The sequence below is a fragment of the Anser brachyrhynchus genome, assembly GCF_964034855.1.
Source record: "Anser brachyrhynchus genome assembly, chromosome: 1".
NCBI lineage: Eukaryota > Metazoa > Chordata > Aves > Anseriformes > Anatidae > Anser > Anser brachyrhynchus.
This window is the reverse complement of record NC_137694.1, coordinates 69,653,887-69,679,692: the sequence shown is the minus strand read 5'-3', so window position 1 is coordinate 69,679,692 and position 25,806 is coordinate 69,653,887. Positions and strand designations below refer to the sequence as shown.

The 25,806-nt window shown below is 40.4% G+C and overlaps 2 protein-coding genes and 2 long non-coding RNA genes across 7 annotated transcripts in view; 2 read left to right on the top strand and 2 right to left on the bottom strand.

Annotated features, from left to right (window-relative positions):
- Positions 1-5,675, bottom strand: part of PDE3A (phosphodiesterase 3A) — a 266,042-nt gene extending 260,367 nt beyond the window's left edge. For both annotated transcript variants that reach the window (XM_080582850.1, XM_080582851.1), the window contains exon 1: positions 4,442-5,675. In XM_080582850.1, coding sequence (XP_080438976.1) covers positions 4,442-5,299 — 858 coding nt within the window. In that variant the 5' untranslated portion in view covers positions 5,300-5,675. The remainder of the gene's footprint in view (positions 1-4,441) is intronic.
- On the top strand, positions 4,807-8,979 carry LOC308191040. Its single transcript, XR_013947667.1, has 2 exons — positions 4,807-4,942; positions 5,673-8,979. It is a non-coding gene; the product is annotated as an uncharacterized lncRNA (long non-coding RNA).
- A 5,248-nt stretch (positions 8,980-14,227) lies between these two features.
- LOC308187627 (uncharacterized protein) overlaps positions 14,228-25,806 on the bottom strand; it is a gene marked incomplete at its 5' end in the record, with an annotated part of 91,496 nt that continues 79,917 nt past the window's right edge. Inside the window, 3 exons of the transcript XR_013944826.1 lie at positions 14,228-16,666; positions 17,362-18,087; positions 22,089-22,220. The remainder of the gene's footprint in view (positions 16,667-17,361; positions 18,088-22,088; positions 22,221-25,806) is intronic.
- The window catches only part of LOC308187629, a 31,853-nt gene continuing 28,324 nt past the window's right edge, over positions 22,278-25,806 (top strand). For 2 of the 3 annotated variants that reach the window (XR_013944827.1, XR_013944828.1), the window contains exons 1-2: positions 22,278-25,321; positions 25,579-25,659. This is a non-coding gene — a long non-coding RNA (uncharacterized lncRNA). Of the gene's footprint in view, positions 25,322-25,344; positions 25,660-25,806 lie in introns of those variants that run through there. The other variant, XR_013944829.1, reaches the window with a different exon arrangement.

Sequence of the window (25,806 nt, the reverse complement as noted above, 5' to 3'; positions counted from 1 at the left end):
AATTTTCCCCTGGAAAGAAGAAAAAAAAAACACCACCACCACCAAATACATTTATTTTTCTCATCCATTTCACAGATCTTAGCACTGAAGTCATATCTTTGACCATGTAAGCTGTTACAGTATTGTCTTCTCAGCTCCGCAGACCGGCTGCAATAGTGATGGTCTCAGCTCACAGCTTTCCCATGCAGCAGAGCGGGACATGCAAAGCCACCACCCAGAGTCCCACCAACTGCGGTCACACCAAGCGAGACTCCTCCAGCTGCCACTGGAGGAAGACAGAGGAGTCTGGGACTAAAGTCACTCACCTGAAAAAAAAGTTACTTGCTGAAGGAAGAAACAGGAAGGAAAAGATGTGGCACAGATGCCACAGAGCAGTGGCAGCACAAAACAGCTACTACAAGCCCCAGACCAGTTAAAAATAAGTGACGGATGCTCAGATGCCCATCCCTAATCTCCCATCAGTAGGAAAAGAGCAAAGACAAACAACAAAGGAAGATGGGTAGAAAACCTCTGCCCCAGGAGCCAGAGACAAGCTGGGAGTTTACATGCTGGCCTTGCAGCTGGAAACATCAGACCTACATCCTGGTGCAGGGCAGAGGGTCAGGGCAAGACTCAGCACCCTGCCAGTCCTTCCTGGTTAAAGGGCTGCGTCACCAAGGGGGTTGCAGGCTGGTCTGGGAATTAGAAAGTATTTCAAACCCTGATGTATGCTCTACCTGTGATAATCTTCTGACCACAGGAAAAGATACCTACCTTTGTAGGTATTTTTTCCTGATAAGCAAATTGAACTACTGGAAACAGCTGCTCTAGTTCATTTAACACACACTTCTAATGAATCCAAGTTAGCTGAAAGCCCCATCTCCTTCCAGACAAAACAAAGAATAAGCGAGGCTAAAAAGAAAAATTAAGAGTCTTCTGCACAGTTTAAGTTGTCCAGCTACTCTGTCCTGGCCACAACAAAATTGTCCCTTTAGACCGGTGGACACATTTAATACACACATGTTTATACCTGCAGAGATTGGAGGCATAAGCTCTAGAATACATGGGCCATATAATATTTTAATGGGAAACACCAAGTCACAGAACACATTTCCAACCCTCCCACCACAATCTTCTCTCCAGACCATTTAGGAAAAGCTACAAGAAGTTTGCAAAAACGTGAGGAAGAAACTCGAACGGCATCATCCTGGTGGTACTTGTGCATTTACATGGGGGAAAAAAATTGTTCATTCATTCATTGTCTGTCTCATCCACCCATTCACAATTTCTCTGTGCAGTCATCTTCTAAACTGGGTGAGCGAGCCCTTCAGGAGCTGAACATCCTCAGCTAGCATTGATGAAATCACAGGAAGACAGCACTCAGCTGTAAGCAGGATCAGGCTGCTACAAAGCACACGTTTCTCAATGAGAAATGCATACAAGCCAAACTGGAATCTTTTAATCCAAAGAATTTGCTGAAGTCGAGAGAGAAGGAAAAAAAAAAAAAAAAAACATAAGACCCCCAAAAAAAGAATTAAAAAAAAATAGTAAAGAACACTTTTAGCAGCAAAATAAGGTTATATCTGCATGTGTGTGTGTTTGGCTGTGGTAGTTTATTTAATGAAACTTTTGTTTTTTAAATTATTTTTGGGACTGATAAGAAATTAAGATGAGATGTTTCCACAGAAGGAATAATTTATAGTGACATAGACATTTTCAGCTATTTCTATTAGTAGCTTAAACATCAGTTTTGTATTCTTTTAATTTCAGCTATGTTAATACACCTATTTGTGATGTTACTTTGCAATTCCTGGTACTGCTCTTTATACCACAAGGCCAAATAAATTTGTATTTGTATTCTAGCAGGGAAAATTTTAGATTATAACTGAGATACGTGTGACTAAAAAAATAAAAAAAAAAAATCAGAAACTCTGACTTTTGCAGGCTCTTGTATTCATACAAGCAGTCAGATAGGGAGGGAACCACACTCTGGAAGAACAAAACCTTAACTAAGTGCTCAGGAATAGGAAAAATTACACGAGAGGCAGCGGGAAACACCTCTAGAAGTCCTAAAGTTACTCAGCAGCAACTGAAAGCATGTATTTCAAAGCAATAAAGTAGATCCATTTCCTGATGCAAGTTATTGGCAGCTCTCAGACATACTCGGAAACTATCTTTCGGACCAGAAGCAGTCAGGGTATGTTTTTTAAAAACAGAGGGGTGAGGGAAGGCCTGGTTCTGTTTATAAAGCCCTCATCTCTATTTTTAACAAGTTATATTTAAAAACTGTCCAAAAGAGAAACATTTACCTATGGTTTCTTTAAGTCTACAGAGAGGTGATTTCTTGCTATAAACACAAACTTAGTTTGCTGCAAGTTAAGAGAGCCCCACGTCTCCCAGAATTTCTTCAGGATCCTTACAGAGCTTTGTGTCAGGGTCTCTGTTTTTCTGTGGTGCTACAATTTATTTAAAAGGACAGCTTTTAGGGAGGGAAGTTCACATACATACAGCCACAATGTGCTTAAAAATAAAAGACAAAAAGTCTCCACAAACTTGAAAGTAGTCATCCATCTCTAATCACAGAGTGACGCAAGTGATACCAGATCTCGCTATTGATTAATACTGAGTGAGAACAAAAGAAAGAGAAATTTGCCAAAATCCTGGAGTGGGTAAACTGAACAGTCGCCTGCTCGCACCAATCTGGCTCCACAGCTTGGAAGCCGAAGCTGCTTGGGACAAATCTGACTGGAGTCCCTATGGGAAACACAAGCTAGGGCAGGGGGGGAAGAAATCTACCCTGTTATCCATCGCCAGGCTAACACCCCAGTCTATATGGATTATCTGAATTCCCTCCACAAGAAGAGGGAAGGATGTGACCACAAACTAGTGAGCCCTATCTCTAAACGATTACATTTAGACATGTTAACTGGAAAACTGCTTTTGCTTAAAGTGTGAGAGCGAGTGGAAATATGTTTAAAACATTACAAGTGATTATTGTAAGAAACCACCAGAAACATCTAGCGTCATCAAGTATAAACGGTTTTAATTTCTTGCCTTAGATATTGTATTTACAAATTATTCTTACACCCTTCTCGCTCTCTGAATTCATATTAAAACAAAGTCAGAACTGAGTCAGCCTTCTATTTTTTCACACTGTATTTGCCTGGACACTGTGGTAAATATTTAGTTTATCTAAACAAAAATGTTAAATAAATAAGTACATTTGTTGTAAAATAAGCCTCAAGTATATAAGGTTGTCAGGCCCTCTTCTAGCAAATGTCATAACCAACCACAAAGGGATGTAATCAAACCATTTCCAGAAACAAACTAGCCACCCACACCAAATGGTTAGATGCCATTACTTCAAAAATACTTAACTGCTTATCCAGCAAGTGACCTGAAAGAAAACCTTTGGTGTGGGGCAATGCGCTTCAGTTAACCACAGCTCCCAGTCATTCGCAATACTAATTGAAAAGGAAAGCTTAATACCATTTGCCACTTGTTTTCCCCCAGGTTTCCCTCTCCTCCACGAAGCGAGGGTAGCACGGGCTTTCAACGCGCCCAGATGCGCTCGACCCACCGAACAACTCTTTTGGGGGGTGACCTTAAACCTCAAAAAAATGAGAAAGTGCTTCAAGTACAGAGCTAAGCCCACCTCGTGTCCGCGGCAGGACTCTCTACAGCCACGCAGTAGAGATAACGAGGTTTGCTCGGTTCTTTTATTCCCCCCCCCCCTTTTTTTTTTGAGGTGCGCATTTAAAAGGCTGCATGGCTGGTAACTAAGTTTTCGCTAATCCGTTGCAATCACGACCTCTTAAAGTAAAGCAAGTTGTGATAAATCTCGTAGACTTCGGCTCCGTTCCTACAACAATAGCCGAGCGAGAGCTATTGATTCCAGGCACAGGAACAGCCCCGGGAGGCAAAGTGCAAAGATGAGCACCGCACGGCTGCGGGCCGGTGTCAGAGGACGCGCTATCGCCCTGATAAGGGATTTCTCCCACCGAGGACAAGCTGCTGGGCTCCCCCGCACGCACACCTTCGAAGTTTCATCGGGCCAAGTCGCCTTTGCAGAAAACTGCAGGTTTTAAGGAGCGGGGCTTGCCGGTGATGCTGCGAAACCTCTCAGCTGTGCCGTGAGGGCAGGTTCCCACCAGGCAGGCGGGTACCATCCGCCTCAATTTTCTGCCAGGGTTCCAAAATAACAGCAATATTAAAAGCGAGCCCCGCCGATGGCTGTGTAACAAGAACAACCCCGAGCTCTCTCCCCACCGCCGGCACCGGGGGCAAGCCAGTCTGGGTCCGGGGCGCACCCGCTTCCCCCCCGTCCCGGGCCGGCCGTCGGGGACTCCGCGCACCGCTGCGAGAAGCCGGCGCTCTGCTCGCCCCGCGAGGGGGCTGCAGGCGGAAGGGCGCGGCGGGACCCCGCTTCTTCCCCCCTGCGGTCCCTCGACCCTTACCCTACCTGCTCGCGGGGGATGCAGGGCAGCGAGGTCCGCCGGTGGCTCTTGCTGCCGCCCGACATCTCGGCGGAGATCATGGAGCTGGACCGCCGCCGACGCCTGAACACCGGGGCTTCGTCCGCGGCCGGGGGGGCGACGGGAGGCTCCGCCAGCGGGGCGGCCCGCCGGGGGGGCCAGAGCCGGTCGGCGTAGCCGGCCAGGAGGATGCCGAGCAGCCCCAGCAGGTAGGCCAGGTAGGGCCGCCAGGACGCCGGGACCCTATCCAAGGCGACGAGGGACGTGGTCCTGGCCGCGCTAGTCACAGCGATCATCAGGACGCCCTGCCTCGGCTTCAGCACCAGCCATGTCACGGCAGCCAGGCAGCTCAGCACCACCCCCGCGGCGGCCAGGGAGCGCAAGCGATCCTCCCCTGCCGCCAGCGCCGTCTGCGCCGCCGCTTCCCCCCCGCAGCAGGCGGCTAGCAGCAGCGCCGCCGCACGCGGCCGCACGCCGCCGCGCAGCAGGTAGCGGCCAGCGCCGAAGAAAGCCCCCGCCAGGCCCAGGGGCACGGCGCCGGGGGGCAGCCAGCCCCCAAAAAAAACCCAGCCCCGCGGCCCCGCGCCCCCCTCCGCCGCCAGCTCCCGGCCGCGCTCCCCCCGCGCCGCCAGGGCCAGCAGCAGCAGCAGTGCCCAGAGGCAGCCGGCGCGCAGGGCCGAGCAAAGTTGCCGGCGGCTCCTGGTCTCCCCTGGCAGAGGCTCGGTCCCGGAGGCCGGCCCCGGCCCCGACGCGGGCCCCGCCGCCCCACCGCTGCCTCCCCCCCGCGGGGTGCTGGGCCGCCCCCGCTGCCGCCCCGCCGCCGGCAAGCGAACGCCGGAGGCCATGGCCTCGACGGGCCGCCCCGCCCGACCTCCCGCCCCGGGGGCTTTTCCCGGCTGGGGTGGGAGCAAGCCCCCGGTGGGGGTCAGCGCCGGCCCGTGGGGGACAGGCGGCGGGCCGGGGGCGCTCCCCGCCGCAGCGCCGGCATTTGCCGGGGGACCCCCCTGAACCTCCTCCCCGAGCCTCGCATGAAGGGCCGGGGGGCGCCTCGCCTCCTCCGCGACCACCTCGGGCTGCGGGGGGGGGGGGGTCGGCAAAGTTAAAGGGGAAAAAAAAAAAGGGAGAGACGCGGGGAGATCCTAAGCGGTGTAAGGAAGAGGGCGGGGGGATGTGGGGGGAGGCAGCTGTACCAACTCCGAAGTACTGCTTAATTTCTAGGCCATCGGATCCCCCCCGGGCGCTCCCGGCGAGCAGGGGCGGCGCTGCCCGCAGGATGGTCCCCGCCCGGCCCGCGGGGTCCCGGCCGTGCCCGCTGCGGACGGCGGGGAAGGGCGAAGGCCGAAAATTGGCAGTTGCAAGGCCAGCGGAGCCGGGGCAGCAGTTGCGGAGTCCTGCCGGGAGAGCCGCAGGAGGCACCCGGAGGGAGGCTGCTGAGAGGGGGAGAGGGAAAGAGGAAGAGAGCGAGAACGCCGTTTTCCCTTATGAACGCTGCCGGGATAGCCCCTGAGTTTCGCACGGAAAACTCAAGTGATGCAAGGCCCTCTCCTCTCCCCAGGAGAGGAGGCAGCTGAAAGCCCAGAAGCGAGCCCAGACCTGCTCGGAACAACGAGGGGCGGCAGAGGCGCTAATTACGCAAGAGGCTGCCGGGGAAGAGGGGGTCGCTGCCTGCGGAGCGGCCGGACCGGCTCGTGGGGACGGAGGCTTCTGGGGAAGGAAGCTCCGTGTACCGGGGATGGGGCTCGCCCCGCGCCACAACCCCCCCCTCCCCCCCCCCCGCGCTGCCGCCCCGCAGGAGGCCGCGGTGCCACCCGGGCGGCGGAGCGCCCCGCCACCGGGCGAGGCATAAATCCGCCTGTCAGGGAGGGGGCAATTACGAGGCCGTAAAAAAGTCAGGAAGATGAATGCTCGCGAATGATGATCGCTGTTTTTGTAGTCGTTTTCGTGGGAAGCCCGGACTGGAATCCCGAAGGCAGCGGGCGACCGTCCTCCAAAGCGCTGCGAGCTCCAAGGCTGTGGCTCCCTCCAAACCCCAGCCCTTCCTCCCTCCCTCCCTTCCACCTGCCTCTGCCTCAGGGCTCCACCGGGGAACTTCGCCTAGGGTCAGGGGCACCCCCCTGGCCTGCCTGAAATGGCCGTGGGAGAGGTGGCCCCAGGTGCAGGCTGCAAGCCCCCCCCACCATCCTCGTTAAAGACCCAGGTGCCAGCAAAGGGCGCGAAGCAACGCATTTAGCACATAATAACGTAAACCACAGAGAAATATAATCACCAGCTGTGAAGTTACGGAACATTAAGAGCCAGGAAGCGAACAGATTAGAAAACATTCTCCCGGCTCTCTTCCCCCTTGCACATACACGAACCACTAATTTGAGACAGATTTATAGCCTTTGCTTATTTATTGGTGTATCTATCTGGGTATCATGCCTATCATCCAGGATGTGCCTCTGAAATGGTAGCATTAGTGAAACGTTTGGGATTTTTACTAGAAATGGGTTGTAAAAACTGAGTATGGTTTTAAATAATAGTCTTCCAACCTATTATGGAATATGGATTTATTAGTCATTTTTGTATTTGAAGCTAAATTTGAAAACAACATAGATATTCTTAGCAAAGTTTGGCTCTGAGGAATGGAAAGCTGCTGGTATTTCTATTTTTTTTGTGTGTGTTTTTTTTTTTTTTTTAAGGCTAAGGGTCCAGATTAAGAACAGCTGGAAAGGTTTACAGTTTATTCTGGTGAGACAGCAATCAGCAGGTTGCCATATACACCTAGAAAAACATAGCTGGGTTCCATTTTCCCAAAGCATCAACATCCCAGAGGCAGAATCGGGGCCTAGGCAGTAGTAATCATATGACTCCTAACATTTTTTCAACATTTTATAAATAAAATGCATCTCTTGGATATGCTTAAGTCTAGATGCACCAAAAAAGTGCACACAGATATTACAATACTGGGTGACAACACATGCCAACAGTTGCAGTTCAGATAGATCAAACCTTTGACTTCGTCCTTCATACCAAGTAGCATTCACTTAAATCTTAATTTACCTCCACTTTGTTACTTTACAATTTGATTTACTGATATCAGAAATGTTGACACTTTACATAGTCATTAAGAAAGAAAAAAAAAGCAGAAGTAGAACAATAAACTTTCCCTATCTTTAGTTTTTGCTCTACAGCCACTTTAAATTTATATTACCCTACATAGACCAAAGTGGATAGCCACTATAATCTATATTCTTTTAATCTAACCACTATAATCTGTGTTTTTTTATCTTACAATGAATTACTCACTTTAGATCAAAAGCAGCATTTTTATTTATTTATTTATTAGGCTGGACACATTCTAGGTTAGTTTAAAGGAGTAGCTTTGTAGTAGCTCTTATACTAGTGGTTTGAGCCTATTACCAAGCTTCATTGTGAAACGAAAGGCAGCATTCGTTTAATTTTGGCATCTCCAACAAAAATCAATACCAGGTTGGAGGATGTTGTAGGTGATGAGCCAAACAGAAGGTGAGTTTCACAGAAGACAAGAGACACTGCCCATTTAGACTTTTCATGAACTGCCAAAAAAAAAAGTGGTGTTGGAATGAGTTCATTCTTCAGGATATTATTTCACCAGACTGGGCTGTCTACAGATAAGTACATCTTAAGCAGTATGTTGAACAAATAGTTAGAGGCAACTGAATATCTTATCTTCCTTCTCTAGTGAGGAGAACTTCTGGGAGGATAGACTGTACCCCTGCAAACAGTGAACAGCTCAAGACTCCTGAAGTTCTGGGAAATGTAGGCTTTTCAGCACTTGCAGAGTCAGATTCCTTACAATGAATAGACATCTTATAATAACCCAAAAAAATGGAAACTGTTACATATGGTTAGGTCATCAGAGCAATGTATTTAAGTACCATTTTCCTGTTCTTCTGAAAAGAATGAGAGTCCACAAACGAAGCTCTGGTATATTAAAAAGCAAAGTACTACGTTCCTTGGTTATGATTTTGTTCAAAAGATGCTTGAAGCAGGGGAAAATTCTACGCAATGATCAGTAGGTCTCTCAACCCTCACCTTTGGGCAAATGTTTTTGAGGTGGGAAAGAGCTACCATTGACAGAATTGGCTACCATAAATAAAATAACTTCAGGAAGGGTTTTCTTGGAAGCATCTGTTCTAGCATAAAATAAAGAAAAAAAACAGTTGGCAGTCTGACAGAAGAAATAACAGAGTTAAGAAACAAATCAATTGATCCACCAAATGGATCCATTAGTGATATCCCATTGTATAAATGTCCTGGAGCAATATCAGCCATTCACCAAAGAAACTACTACTTGCAGAAGATTGTGCTACAGTGTAAACCTAGCAATACCTTTGTATTTTCCACTTGGAGAGTAATCTTCCATGGTAAATGTTGAGATTTCTTTGAGACTTCAGAGAAGATGAAACCATGAAGTTAAATGGGTACCATTGCAGAAAGGTCTGGAGGAGAATAACAGTGAATGTCAAATTAGATAAAGTTAAAATAGATTTACCTTTACCTTTACCTTTACCTTAAAAAAAAAAAAAAAAATCATCTTGCTCTGGACCACAAAGAGATGTAAGGGGGTTTTGTATAGCCAACAGTTCCCCAAGACTTAATTGTCTGTCTCAGAATCACTCCTTCCTTAGTTATCATGGTCTCTACTGTCATTTCTTTATAAAGCAACCCATTTTTTCTCCAAATTTAAATGGTAATTTAGTGGAGAAAATAAAATGCCTTTTATTCATTACTATGTTCAGCAGGTTGTACTCTTATCTAATCTACCTAAAGGACATTTTCAAGAAGCACCTATGCAGAACATGATTCCCCATCTAAATGGGGAGAAATGGCTTCCTTTACCAGTTCTTAAGGAAGAGAGGAATGATTTTGTAACAGGACTGCTTAGCCTAGCTATATGTCCCTCCCGTCTGTCCAGGATTAGACAACCACCATTTGTTTAGTTTGTCTACACTTCCCTGAGGCCTCTTCTCATACCACTGCTGGCTTGCGGTTACAGTAAGTGGGCTGCAGTTGGTCTGGGAAACCACAATAAACATGTACAGGCTGTATCCCATAGCAGGTTACATGGCCTGTCCTCCCAAAAGAAATACAACAAAAGGAAAGTCCCAGATTGTGCAAAAATGCTGTGATTAAGCTGCAGTGAGAAGTGATGCTAATGGGGGGTAAAGGAGCAGTAGTGAAAACTAATTAAATTCTACACCACATCATATTGGAGAGTACGATGGGAGGAAGGAAAATATAGACAGTCTCTATGACTTGTTCATCCAGTTTTACCTGTATCCTTCTCGGTCTATACTTGAGGTGAATATTCATACATTTTGATTATTTTTCTTTCTTCTTTCTTCCTTGTAATTAAACTTTTCTCACCTTCTTATGACTTTGTGAAATGTATGTAGATAATTCTATATGTATAAATCCACTGTGTGAATCTTAGTTTACTGAATAAAGTTAAGATTGCCTAATCTGTGAAACGCACTGCTGTTAAAACCTATACATGATGGTAACAATTTGGACTGTGGTGACACTTTTCTCTGTTAGGAGCTCAAATCATTTTACAAACACTATTGAACAATTCACACTACCTCTAGGTCTTCTAAATTCTCAAAAGTTTAGATGAGGACCAGGAGGCTGTATGACATTTATAAATGTCTGTCTACAGAAGCACTTAAAATATGCTTATTTTTAAACATGAGCATTTTTCTGACTTCAGTGGCAATTCATAAAGAATATCACATGAAATTCAATTTAAAGTTTTGAAAAGGATGAATTTGTCATGTAACTCTAACCATCTAGTACAAGATTTCATCACCTGAGTAGTCTCACTGATTCAGTGATTTTGATAGTGAATGTGGCATTGAAATGTAGTTACTGGATGTATTAGATTAAGTTTTATTACATTTTTCATCATGGAAATAATAAATAATGTTACTTTGGGGTTGAGTGCAGGCATGCTCACAACACCCACATTGCATCTGCTTCATTTAATTCACATTTTCAAGGTTTTCTTCATAATAGGATGACTAAGGTACGTAATGAACAAAAATTAAGTCCTACATTGTGGAGAACATCCATCTGATGACAAAAACGTTCATCAAATTTATTCATACATGAAAATTTCCATTGGCTTCCTCTGCAGTGTAGGCAGAAAGAACTATGCTTACTCTATTAGGAGAACAATTTAAATATTAATTCATTGTAAAGACTGGGCTGTGATTCAGATTTTGCTGAGGTCTAGAAGTGAGCTTTTCAGTTTCCAAAAGTCTGTTACTCTTTCATCAGAAGCATTTAAGAAAGTACAGCCTTTATATTTCAAAATAAGTATCATTCACAAATGGATGGATTATTTTTTGCTTACCTGAATGGTCATGCTGTAATGAAAGAATAAAATTCTGATTTTGGGAAGGAATGTGTTTGACCAGACCCTTTTGTGAGATATCTTTTATAAATTTTGTACATACATATTACTGATTTTTTTTTATCAGTACATATATATAGAATAATGTGCTCAGATGGATTCCTGGTGAAGGTAACACATCCTGGTCCCAGGGAGCTGCTTGCGGGGTTGGGGATAATATATTCAGGGATTTCTTCCCTATTTTAAAAGCAAAACTCTATCTAGTTTTAACTGCAGGGAAGTCAGTCGCAGGATGTTCAAAACTAACATATAAGCTATTAAAAATTGAGTGTATTCAATGATGTCCATGAAGGGAAACTAGTCCTCAAAGGGTGATACCATTTTATCACAACAGAGAGTTCACATTTTGCATAAGTTCTTACTTCAATGTTAAACATAGTGCTAGTCTAAAGAAAATTAATCTCTTATGCTTATACATATGTATATAAACAATACCTTGGAAACATATTCTTCTGGAGCAAGGCATATTTTATGCTTACCTTTGATATACAAACACGTCATAGAGTAAGCAGAGCTATGAGAAAATGAGGTATGTGAAAGCAGACTTGAATCCTTCAAAAAAGTTGTGTTTCATTCTGAGGGGTGGGAGTGCTGTCCCTGTCCCCTGGGGTTTGGAAAAAACAGGTTCATTTCCACTGACATGTGCTGAATGTCATCTACACAGGTTGGCTCTCGAAGGCGCTGCTGCAAATATTGCATGTTTTATTATGTAGAACACAAGTATTTTTAGCTGTGTTTTGGTATTTTTAAAAGAAAAATTATATAGTGATATGATCACAAGCACATTATTTATTTATTTATTTATTTGAGTGGTGGTGGTAATCAGAATTAATAATACTGGTATGATTGTCCTAGTAATCGGGTTTGCTAAGCTTTTGATAGCATGTAAAAATTATGCCATAAGCTTATCTCTCTCATACATTTAGGCTCAGAAAAAGTAACTGAAGAAATATTGTATGTTAAAGTTTTGAAGCTGTGTGAAGTATAATTTCATAATACTGGCTTAGAAGGCAAATATTCCGATCCTTTAAAAAAATAATAATTACTAATATTTTGGCTGTTTGGTTCAAATCTGAAAAGGACCCTCTATTTATTTTATACTTCAAATGGTGTTTAGTTTTCTGATATCTAGGTTAAGGTTAATCAAAAAAAAATAGTGGAAAAGTTAACAGACAGGCATTCCTAGATATGCACAATTTTAAGGTAACAAACTACTCAGCAAATTTCAACAAATTTCCTACAACAAATGTTTGTAGGATGAGACCCTACTTCCCATTGGCTTTCATTTCACTGTAGCATCCACCTACTTTGTTTATAAAGACCTCTTGGACTTTCCCCTCATCTATTTTCTTTCTGATGCTCAAAAACACTCTTCAAAAGGCACAAGAAGGTCACAAGTTCATCAAACAGGAATTTCAAAGCTGATGCTCAGCTTGCCTCTAACATAACCTGGTCTGTGACAGTCCTGGGTGATGACCCTGAAAAATCATGTGGTATTTACTAACACGTGATACTGTCTTTGGTGTTAGTTCCATTTTATCTTGTGTCCCAGAACTCACACTACCAAAAATGTTAGCAGACAATGATTATTTTTAAATAATTATGTACACTAGGTTTTTTGTTGTTGTTGTTTTCGTTGGTTTTTTTTCTTCTGTTTTTTATGATTCGTAAGTGTGCACACAACCCTTTAACAAGGCAGCCTAGAAAATGGGACAGATATTACCAAAACCTCTTTTCCTAGTAAGACAAACAAAATGCATTTCTGTTTCAATAGCTGAGAAACAGAAATGTAGGCTGAAAGTAACTGTTTTAACCAGTGTATTCCAAGCAAAATCTCTCATAATAAAGGGATGTTGAGCATGAATTCTTGCCCTACCAATTAGGCAAAAGAGTAATTCATTTCATTGAAAGAATTCTCACTTGACATGTAATACACACAATCAAAGTTACAGGCTCATTAGCCACTTACTAATGAAAGTCTCCCTCTGAGACACATTAGGAAGCCACTTTTAGAGGAGAAAAAATGTTAAGAGCAAAGTCTTAAAATAATATGCAAGAAGCACAAGTTTTTAAATTGATCTGGAATCAAATTGCTACAGTTACTTAGATATTTAAAGATGCAAATAAATATTTAGTAAGATTTTTAAAAATACATGGTTGATCTCGAGGCAGCTACATCCAAAAATTCTTCAGCTCTGCTTCCAGTGTTAAGCCAAATGCATAATGTTGCTGGGTATGCCTAGGAGTTTTTCATTGTCAGCAGAGCTGAATTCCCCATGTCTAATTCATGTCCAACAGGTTTCACAAGCACGTTTCTCTGCCAGTATCACCTGAGGAACTGTATCCCAGAAGCTTGAACGTGGTAATCACACATAGCGGGCTCCCAAAATCACTAGTCAAAAGATGCAGGGGGCTGGGTAGAAAATTATTCTCTTCTTATTCTTCAGAAGAATTCTTCTTTTAAATTCCTGCCTCTGGAATATTTTGGTGATCTTGAAAACTGTTGATGAATCTATTTCACTTTGCATAAATAATTACAAAAAATAATAACAATAATCTGTGCTAAAGAGAGAAGCAATGAGTACAGTTCTGCAGCCCTGAGGCAGGAACATTCACTGAAGGCCAGAGACACCTGGATCTCAGTCCCTGTTCCAGTGGCTGGTTTACATATCATAAGATTTATAATGTAAATGTTAAATATAAGATAAAAATGTATTTAAAATGCATAAACCAACCACTGAAACAGGGGCTGGGAACCAGGTGTCTCTACTCTGTCATGAGTATCTTTACTGGGCTGCTGTGGGATCATACTTTCTTATTTGTTGTCTTTTAGGCTTTGTGCATCCCTCATGTTGTAGCTTGATCTTGGGGATTTGGTCCCAAGTGACTAACTGAGAAATGAATATATCAAAACTATCTGTACAGTAATTCTGGCCTTTGGGTACTTAGGAACTTAAGTCTCACTGAAAGCTATAGCTTGTAGTGGCAGTTAGACTCCTAAACCTTTAGAGGCTCCTTTTGAGAACGTTATTCTAAATCCTGAAATTTTGACATTTTTAATCAGTCCCTTTTAACCACAAAGAGGATATACCTGAATCTACAGATGATCTAAACACATCCAGTTTAATATCAGGTTGTTTCATACATATATTATTTACCAACAACAAGAGGAGCAAGTGACATTATCCATTTCTAAGACTGTGTACTTCTGCGTAGCGTCAGAACATTTACAGATATTATATTAATACTGCAAGATCTCACGCTTGTCATGAGATGATTTTATTGAGAAAACGAGAAACTTATGGGTGTGCTCAAGTGGCTTACAGACTTACACACCGCACAGTAAGATTTAGATATGGTATCGGTAGGTGTAACCCTGCTAACATAAAGAGAGCTGCATATTTCTTTCTCAGGTATGAACTGCCGCTTGAATAAGTACAAGAACACAAGAATTTTTAACAGCAACTTTGTGGAGCTTAATTAATTTTGTGTTCACACTACCTCCTTCAGTTTGTTTCCAGATCTAATACAGGAACCATACGGAGAGAGGCACAGGAAGATAAGTAGGCGTTGCATGCCATTACTCACCATCTGTTTAGGCAAGCCGTGCTGAGCCAAACAAGGAACAGGTCATGGCTCTGATGACATTCACAGGTCAGAGCCCCTCTAATTGACTATGTGGACTACAACAACATCTCACTGCCAGGGAAGGCATAGGAAGATTTTCCTGGGGTTACTGTGAGAGTTGAAGTCAGCAAGTGGTCAACTGATGAGGAAAGAGTGAATGAAGATAAAAAGCAACAGAGAAATGAAAGCCTGTGTTGAGGGAAGGGATAAAAAGTGAATGAAGAGTGATATAGAGGTAAATGGTGAAGGCATAAGTGATATGGCAGCATAAGATGCTGAAATGAAGATTTTAATTGCAATACAAAGTTCTACACTTATTATGAGTTGGAGATTTTGCCCTAGGCTTCATAACCTTATAATGTAATATTATTCCAACTGACAATTTATCAGTGAGGTCCTTTCTTAGTAAAAATTATAAAAGCATGAGTGTATGTTAAATCATATGGCATGCATTTACCCAAGATTTATAGGTGAACTTATCCACTGCAGAGCTGTGTTCTCAGAGAACCTGCACTGCACTTCCCTGCACCTGCAGAGAGCTGGAAATGGGAGGATAATTATGAGTATTGAGAGGCTAAGCCAGATGTTCCAGGAATGGAGGAATTTCATCTTTGGTTGGCTGGCCTCTCTGGGCAGGAAAACAGAAAAAGGAAGTGTGGTGTTTGAGCTGGCATGTGCCATGCAGTCCTTGCTTGGTGAGTGCCAGGCCTCTGCTGCGGGAAGCTGGGCCTGGGGTTGTTACCACAGACCAGGCAAGTGCAAAGCCAAATACTGAATGGACGGGCAAGGCTGAAGTGTTAAAGGAAATATGAATGTGAAATAGGAGCACATGCAAATAAAGGGAGTACAAGCCTTATGTGATACACTAACTTAGCACATTCCACAGTGTGTCATTTCAAAAAGATGAGGTGTCACTTCTGTGGTGTTTGGATCGCTTACACTTATACATTTTAACCTTTTACCAGAACAAGTATATAAGAAAATATCCAGCAGATATACTTATATGTGATATCTTTCTGTTTTGTTACCAAGATTTTTTTTGTTTTGTTTTTCTTCTTAAGCAAAAGGAACTCAATTAGTTTAGTCACAATCTATTAAACAACCAACTCTGTACTTACATTTTTCCCTGTATTGGAACATCCATTTTCACTTCCTCTCATCATATTAAACAATACCATTAAGGCAGTCCTGCTTACAATTTAGAGCAAGAATTTCTGCCTCAAGGCAGCAGCCTTAATTCTTAAAATTATATATTGTAAACTGAGGAATAGTATATATTCTTAATCATACATTTCAAACACTTTTTTCAGTTTCTCCTTCTCTTAATTTTATTTTCAGAAGAGCAACTTAGACACACAGTCAGTTTAATAATAATAAACAAATCTTTGTCAGCCAATTCCAACTCCTTTTTCATAAATTCATGCAAAACTGTCAACATGTCAGTGGACTGCAGTGCTTGATTTCAGAGAGGTCTGAAGGAGGAAGGAAAGCATTATGGCAAATATATTATTGAAAACAGAAATCTCTCAACTGAATTGCACAGATAGACATTTTAAGATTAAAATAACAAATGCACATAACGAATGAAAAAGCCCAGATGACACAGCAGTGTCAGGCATCAAAATGAGACTGCTATGAAATTAATGTCTGATCAGAATGTTTACTGACAGACTTCACAGTTTTTCACTCTAAAGTGAAAGAGACAGACTTTTTTTTTTTTTTTCCTCACATGTTGAAACGTCACCAAGTGATTAATTACAGTGCAAGTTCTGTGGCATGTAACTCTTTGGTCTTTGGGTAGAGAAAAACCTTTCCATCTCGATGACAGGCAGCCTTGGACTTTGCCTGTGCAACATCCACTGCTGGAGCTGTGTCCTGAGACTCCACAAGATATACTTGTCTTGTGTAGCCTTCACTTCTCATACATACTTCCCACTCCACATATTTAAAGGACGGCTTTGAGGATGGCATCGTAGCTGATGTCAGTTGTGACTCTACCAGATTATTCTTCCTCTGCTCAGCCAAGAGTTAGATGACCCACTCTGCTCAACTTAAGCCATTCACTGATAGCAGCTGATGTGGTCAACATCTGAACTGCTGGTCCACCAGTGAGGAAGCAATGCCCAGAAGGGGCAGGTCTCTCCATCTGAAAGCAGATAAAGATATCAGTGAGAGGGGCAATCCCTTAAACAAGTTGTTTTTTATGGTTTTACGGGCTTGGTTTAACCAAATCTGCAACAAGGCATTTATCACTACTGTTGTTAGTAATCATGATGCGCTAGATCTGCTGGAGGAGTCTATTGTTTGCTTGTTTGTTTGTTTGCTTTAAATACAGAAGAGCAAAATTAATAGTTTCAGGGAGGTAGAAAACACAAACAAAGGTCATTTCCTTGCTTTGTGATCAAGGGTGAGAAAAGACTGAATGATAAAGCTTCTGTGAAATAAGGGAACAACAGAGATGCACCATGGACTAAAGTTCTTTCTCTCAGAATCATGCTTAATTAGCAGTGTTTGAACAACCATTTTTGAAACAAACTCAGAGGATAGTCTGCCCTTACTTAAACACCTGAAAATTGCATAGATATTCTTCCTTAAGCTTGCTTCATTATAAGTTTGTCACCTCTACAGAAGATTTCAGTAAGACATAGACAACTGCTACTATTTGGTTTGATCCTTGTTTCAGTTGCACATGTAGTTTTGCAGGCAGGCAGTTTTACCTTACTAGCAGTTGGTTTTCTAGGATTTGGGTGATTTTCAAGGTCCCAGCATTTGGGTGATTTTCCATTTCTGAGCAACAAACATTGTGAACAATTAGAAGATGTAACATATTTTATCTCTTACCTGGTGCCTCTGTGGGGAGCAGATTAGTTATCCAGATGAACTTCTTATATGGTGACTGGGCATAGAAGTCGGATTGTAACTGTGACTCCTGTCTGTACATAACAGCCTGGTGGGAGCACAGCCAACAACAGGAGCAACAGGCAGGCAGGCAGCAGCAATGTTCCCGTGGTCCCCCAGCCAGCAGGTGGGATGCTGAGCTGCTGGACTGATGCTTACATCTAATGCACTGCATCATGTTATTACGTTGTTGAACATACTCATACATGCTATGTGGAAAGTACACAGAACCAAGTGATCTAGACCCTGAACTGTTACAAACTCAGAACCTGAGCCAGATTTGACAAATTTCACAAAATGTTTTAGTTAACTTTGAATATTCCAGGACATATCTAAAATTTCAGTTGCACCTCTTCTAATGAGCAATACCTCACCCTAAGAGAGAGAGAGTAATGTTTTTTTCCCTTAAAATTTGCTTTCAATTTCTGTAGTATTTTTTCTTGGTTTTAGAACAACGTGAGCAGGGTCTCCACCCACCTTTCATCTCATTGGTAGCTAAACAAACCTTCATGCCCAAGTAAGTTTTGGAGTCAGGCCATCTCCATTCTTCCTACAACTTCAAGAAAGTCTTGCTATTCTTGATAACCTGGGAAGGAGGAACCCAAATGGATTTTGGAGTACTGAAGTGTGTAGAGGACAACAAGACAGAAATCCGTTACTGTAATCAAGCTGAAGAGAGACAAAAGGGATTAGTTTAGATTGTGTTGTTCCCTCAAGTAAAAGCTACACTAACAGGAGAATGAAACAGAAGAATTAGAGTCAAAGAACAATTCCTCATTCATAAATACAGTGCAAAATAAAATCACCACGAGGCATTGTTTTGCTCACTAATGTTTGATGACCAGCACGTGGAAGTTGCGTGGTTTATTCTTTATAAGGTATTCCAATAATTTAGTTAATTCCTGTCTTTACTGAATATTATTAATATTACTAGTGAATAATAGGTGGGTTTTCTTGTCTCATGTTTGATATTCTTTCAATAAAAATATATATTTTTTTTGATAAAGCTTAGTCAGTGTCTGACAATTTGCAGTTTTTACTCTTGTAAGTCTTTTTGATTTTTTATGAACTATAAATTCCCATGTGACATCTGTTAATTGTAGTCTAACTAATGTCTGCATTGGTATGGTATTGTTTGTAACTTTTTTTTTTCATTTGTATTTTCTCCATGTATAGTTTGAGTTTGCTAAATATGTTGAAAAGCTTCAGTCTGAGGAGCACTCAAGTTAAAGTTATCACTACTGTATAGATCCCATTCACAGCAGCACTTAAGTACTGGTACTTCAAATTAAGTATGGGTGAAACGCAGTCTATTTGATGGTTTATGAGCACTTTCAAAACCATGAAACCATGTAGAAAAAAATATCTAGATCTCTATATCAGACAACCAGGCTTAACTTAATGCAGGGCAAAAGTAAAATATAAGATCCACACAGAGGGAATGCAGCGTATGTCAAAAGACTGAGACCGAATGGACCACTACTCCATGAATTTTCTTTTATTTCCATAGCCATAATGTAAGACATTTCAGCCAAGAGGTAATTTCTTAGATCTAAAAAAAAAAACTCTAAACCTTAGATTCAGCAACCAAAAGATGGGCACTGGCTATAGATCTATTCTAGAGATCTGAAACGCAGATCAGAAAATTTTGTTTTATTAAAAGCAAAGGGATTTCACCCACAGTGTGTTTACTGACATAGTCTGAGCTCAAGCATGCATTTTTGCATCTTTTTTCCCCCTCTATCTTATAACGAGTCTTTGTATTAACTAAAATATAACAATAAAGCTTGTCAAGAATCTGTACATCTAAAAACCTCAAACAGAGACCTTGCTTTTGCCTCTCAGATTTTACAAACAAAAAATCTTTCTGAAAAAAAGAAACAGATTATGGAAGTATTAGATGTACATTTTCTTTCCAGAGTTTTTGAACATTACTGTGCTAATGCAAAACACAAGAACATCATCAGTACTAGAGCATTTGGAATTTTCACATAAAGTGTTTTTTTAGAAAGTGAAAATGAAATATATCATGGAAAAAAAAGTCAATTTTTTTTCTATTAAGAAAAAAAAATCACCTTGCATTTTGAGTTAAAAAAAATAATACAAACGATTCAGTTTGAAATGAAATCTGCTTTACACAGCTAAACACTGAATCAAACAAAATTAATTTTCTCTTAGGAGAAGTGAATCAACCATGAAGTTGCTCAATAAAGGCTGATTCCATAAGGAGTATCTGGGATTATATTAGAACAGGACTTAGGCATTTTAGTTTCACTGTTTTCCTTTTTTTCCTTCTCTGCATTCTCCCCCCTTTTTTTTCCCCTTTCCTTCTCTGCATTCAGATGCATTAGACTGATGCGTTTATGATGGTAGCAAGATTCTGCTTTTCTTCCAGAAGGCTTAATGCAATGTCATTCCATTTATATTTCAATAGAGTATTTTGACAATACAATGCCACAATAATGATAAAATAATTAATTTAAAATGGAGCCCCATGTAGGATGAAATGAACATTTTCAGTGGTTTTGCTAAAAAGAACTGTATTCCACTATTATACAGATCCAAAAGAGTGATTCTCTGGAATGGAGAGTTCATCCTTTCCTGACTGTGCATTGAATTTAAGCCTAAAGACAAACAAAACTGTGAATTGTGGGGTGGTTTTGATTTCATACTGTAGCCAGCAAAAACATAATAAAAAATTGCCCAAGTCTATCTGAGATGTCTTAAGACAATATTGCAAATTAATCTAGACCATTTGAAATTCATCACGAAATTTTGAACCAAACAAGTTTCATTCAATAGCTGACACTGATCTAAACGCAACTGATAAAAGAAAAAAAAAAAGGAAATAAAGCGTTAAAAAAAAAAAAGTATTTAAGTTTCAAAAGTGAGAAAACAGTTATCTGCAAAGCAGGAAACATCCAGCAGCGATGGATCAGAATTGGGTAGTTATTAACGAGTCAAAGTAGGTAAAGTGGTAGTTTACCAAGCTGAATTAGATATATTAGATATCTATGACCATGTGATCATCACCTTTATTTGTAGTGTAACAGATAAAGGAAAATTTGAAGAGATTACTCTGTGTAGAAGGCCAGTGCAATGTAGGACTTGAGCAAACAAAATGGTAACAGACACCCACACCCTGGATATCACTGTTATATTTTCTTACAGAACAACTGAAGACACTTTGCTGGAGCACTGAGAAATTGCACACCATTTCCCAGTTAGCAAAAATATTTTACTGCATGTTGGTAGTTATATATCCCTCTAGAAACTCTAACAGTAATTCATTTGTATTCCTAGGCATGCTTGCACATATGTATAATGGGAGACAGGCTGTTAAGACTGATATTGCTGTAGGTGTTAATTCCAAGTTTAGATCACAAAAAACTATAATACAAAGAGAAAAATCTTTTAAAGAATCATAATTGTAAAGCTACTGAATTAATATGCTGACTGGGACTTGCTTCTGACAGGTCCAGTGCATTAGGTTCAGATATACTGGCACAACTGAGTTTATCAGGAGTCTGAAAGTCTCTGAGAACATTCAGAATGACGTTTGGGATAACGGGCATGAATTTCAGCCAGGTCCTTCATATACCCATTTGCTGCTCTCCATTTTTGGCTCCAAATACATGCCAAGATCAAATTCCCAGACCTTCTCAGTGCCCAAGCAAATATTATTAAACCCAGATTTGGGACGTTCATAAAACACGGACCCAGCATGTTAATGTACATGCCTGTTGTCACACAAATGCAGTCAGACAGAGGGTCAGAAACTAAGAATGGTGTTCTGAGCTTTATGTGGTTTTGATGTCTTTTATGTAAAGAATAGAAAGATTGCATCTCACTGATGCCATGTCATGAGATAGTCACAAAGGGCAACTTTATTCTGGTGAGATTAATCTCCTGTGATCTCTCCAACAAGCTTGGGGAGGGGGAGATGTGTTCCTTGAGGCAGCAATTTAGTGGCTAAATCAGACTGTTGCTCTGAATCTCCCTCTGGGGAAACTTCTCTCTCTCCCTTGACCATGGAAGAAAGCCTACAATGCTGAGCTTGGCTCTGTTAACAAAAGCTAGCAAAAAGCCAGGCTACAATTTGCATGTCAAATAACGATTTCCCTCTCCTCTCCTTCTCCTGCCTACTTGAAGCTGGTGTTATTTTAGCTGGTAGATGATATCAGATACAATTGTAAGGGAGCGGAGCACATAGGCATGTTGGCAGGCTGCTCTTGCAGTACAGTGCCTGAAATCAAGGCTAGAATTTATGTTTGCATCATGAGGGGCCATAGGGACAAGGATAGTCCACATCACTGCTACCTTTACTGAAGGAGATTCAGCCAAGATGTGTAAATATCTAAGAGATGCATTCTGCCATGTCAGCAACTAAGCCTTGTTATCTTTCTTAAGATACTGCTGCCTCCCTTTATGATGAGCACCTATATGTAATTTTAAACATGCAGAGAAAATAATTTTCAAAGACAGATTTCATCCACCCTGTTTACCCAGACTTTCTTCTTCCACAAAAAATGTGCTAATATCTTCACTCAGTTCTTCAGAACATGAACTTTGGAAAGATAAAGTTAATATAATAGATTATGTTTGTTGTTTAGAAAAAAATAAATATGGAGTCAAATGTTTCTAATTAAAAAAGTTAGAGGGAGTCCTACCTCAGAGAGTGCTTAATGAAGATCTAGCAGTACCTCCACAGCTGATGCCAGCATCAGGAGAGAATGTGCAGAACTTGACTAGGTTCTTTTTTTCCCTCCTATTTCCTTTTCTCTCTTTCTTCTTTGGTCTCACTACCAAAGAAAGAATACTAATAGTAATAATAATTAAAAAGAAAAAAATAAAAGAGAGAGAGAAAATAAAACACCTTGCAAACACCACCAACAAAAACACCAAAAAAAACCACCCTAACGTGACAAGCTCTGCCTTGGCTGTTGGAAGAACTTACCCTGAATAAACCAACAAACTGGAATTTACTGCCAGAGTGAAAGTTGTCTTTCAAGATTAAATTAACAAAGTCGCAGTCAGCCCACTTCAAAACAAGAGACTTTCTAAAAGAGTTCAGAGAATGAATCCATGGGTAATTTGAAATATTGATCAGGATGGAGAAGGTTGGCATAATAGTCTTGTGTAGCCCCTTTTGATATTTTGACTTATAACATGTGTTCATTAAGTATTCAGAAGGATCTGAATATATATTTGTACCTCATTTTGATCACATGCAGAATGTGTGTATAAGAAAGATTTTCTTCCAAAGACATAAAAATCCATCCAGAATGTAAAAATAAGTCTCACATCACAGCACATCATGAAATATTACTGAGTCAGCTTGTGACACTAGGCAGCGGTAACACAAAAGTAAAATAAGATATTACTGCATCCTACATATGTGGTCACTGGTACAGTTACTTATTCCATATGAACATCTACTCTCGAGCTATGCCTGCAAAGGAATGTTCAAAATTAAGATAAGTCAGCTGAAGATATAAAATCTGTTACTCCTCTTATAGAAAAACATGTAGGTAATATCTTTATAGGTCAATAAAAACATCAATTTCTCCTGCATTTGTCATGAAGAAAAGTCTTCTAAACACAACATTTGGAGCATACATCCCCAAAAGATTATTTCATCAGACTACTTATAACCCTTAATGTACTAAAGAAAGGGAAGGAATTTTCATTTGGTATTCAAGTGTGTGTGTGCTGTTTTTGTTTTTGTTTCTTTCCCAAATTAAGATAAGAGTTATGATTCTGAAAATATTTAACATGAAGGAAGAACTGCCTTATTCAGAACAAATATATCCATTAGGATAATAGTTAATAATAAAAAAAAGTACTACATCATGCCTTCATCAAACTGTTATGGACTGCAGCACCAGATCATATATAGCCTGGCTACTTTTACAACCTGCTGTTGTCATTCTCTGGGCGATCACACTTAAAATTAAAATATATTATTACAATATTATAATAATTACATTAAAATATGATAACATTATTTATTATTTTTCTTATTTGATAAGTAGCTGACTAAAATTATCCACACATGAATTCATGTTAAGGGCAATATTAAAAATGAGCTTACACACAACAGCAATATAAATCTGTATTTTCACATTATAACACTTCAGATATTAACAGTAACTATTTGCAGAATCAGTTTTGAAAATGAGATGATGGGGAAGACAGAGAGGAAAGATATCCCTCTTGGCTACTTGAAGTAAAACAAGCATTTCAGACACATGGCCACTGTTGCCATTTTGTATCTTAATATTTTACACAAAAGAGATATCTTTCAGTGTAAAGTGTATTTTTCTAGTGTAAAACAAAAAATTAGACATGCCATGCAAATTTTAATATATAATTTCAATATTTAGTGCCCTGTCTTGGAAATACATGTATGGAATTTCTTCATATGGGCAGGCTTACTGAACTGCCTATTTGACAGTATCAAGCAAAGCATATTTATATACCTGTATGTATATGTATCTGTATACATGTCTCTCTATACACACACACACACACATACATGTTTACAGATGACTTTCTAGATTGTATATGGAAACTCATTGCAGATACAATTTCAATAAAAGTAAACTGTGCCCTCAGCAAAGATGGAGTGCCAAGGATATTTAGACATTTCACTACACATAATAAACCGTGCTGATTGCTTACATTAGCTATATTTCTGATTTAGAAAAACAGTTCATTAGGCTGAATAAGGCAGTGAATTTATGACCACGGTGTGACCAGGGTTGGCAATACCATATATTGTTAAGGACGCATGTGTGATTTTGCTGTTGGTGCTATTTGTTTACTTACTGTTTAGCATAACTTTCACTGAAGTTTCTTAGTATTTGGAGGATGTGAATAAATTTAGAATTTTATTGCTGCTTCAAGAAGTTGAAAAAGTTGGACATTTGCTTTCTTCTAAATACAAGCAGAATTATCCTGCTAAGTTATCAAACTCTGCCACTTTAACTGTATTTTGAGTTCTTTCATGGTTCTTTTAAGGGAAAATCCAAGTTGAATCTTAATTTGTGTGAGGTTCTTAAAGACCATTCTGAGGCTCATCTCTCACATTAAGAAAGCATATTTTAAACTCTTTTCCCATGCCCAGCATTCATAAGACTTCCATATGGCAGTAAGGGATCTTCCTTGCATTTTACACAAATGTATCCTACAGATTTCAGAGAGACTTATTTTGATGATATGTGGATTTGATATATCTTTTATGCATAAAGACGGAATAAGGATATTCCCCTAAAAATAGCTCCTGGGTTTTCTTTTTCTCCTGAGTGTTATCCTCTGGATATTAGTCCACACTTATAAAACAACTTTTGTTGAGAAGTTTCAGAAGCCTTCAGAAACCTTCGGAAGCTTCCAAAGGCTTCCAACTTCCAAAATTGAGGTAAGGAGGAAAGCAATTTGGAAAAGCTTTTCCAAATTTCATTAGGATGTCTCAGTTAAGCATGTGATATTCTTAATGAAGCCAATGAAAACTGAATTCATCTTTTCCACAGCTCAACTGTTTTGTCCTGCTCCTAGTTAAAAGCATAGAAATATGAAATGTTTCTCTGATAATGAAAAAAAGCTATTCATAACTGCTATTAAACAAACCAACAGAACAATATAAAATGTGTCAATCAAAGGCCAAATTACTGCTGTGTATAAATATCATAGTACTATCTAAAATGTTAGTCTTTCTCTAACTAAAGCTCTAACTTTTCTGTTCCTTGGATAGCCATGTCACAGACATACACCCTAGAAGCCATCTATTTTGAGAAATAAAGTTGATTTCTAACTTCTAATGACAGTCATTCATTATTGTTTTTGAGGAGAGTAGCTCTGAACAGATGTATAGTTACTCTAACCATATTTACAGGTGTTGGAGGTAAGTAGCACAAATTTTGATCCAATTTGCACCTTTCTATTTCTTATATGAAGTCACTTGTTAGACAATTACAAAATGCATTAGAGGACTGGGCAGAAGATATCTAAAATAAGGCCATAAATTTTAACCATTAATATTATTATCTTTTTAATAATGGTTATTGAATTGTTAACAATTTTGAATTTTAAATTATTTTTGAACTGTTTAGGAAATTATGCGGTCTGCACGGAAAAGTTTAATGAAAATTTATATTTCAGGTTTCCATTATTCCTCTGCTAATTCTGAAGAAGACGAAGAAGATGAGGGAAAGAAGAAGAGGAAATTATCAACAAGGGAAGGTAATTAACATAAAATGAGGTTTAGTTGAAATCTAATTTTCACCAAAATGTTTTCTTAAAAAAAAAAAAAAAGTCTATCAACTCTAGTGCTGAGAAATTAGCACAAATTTTACACAAACTATCAAAAGAAAATGAAGACTAAGCTAA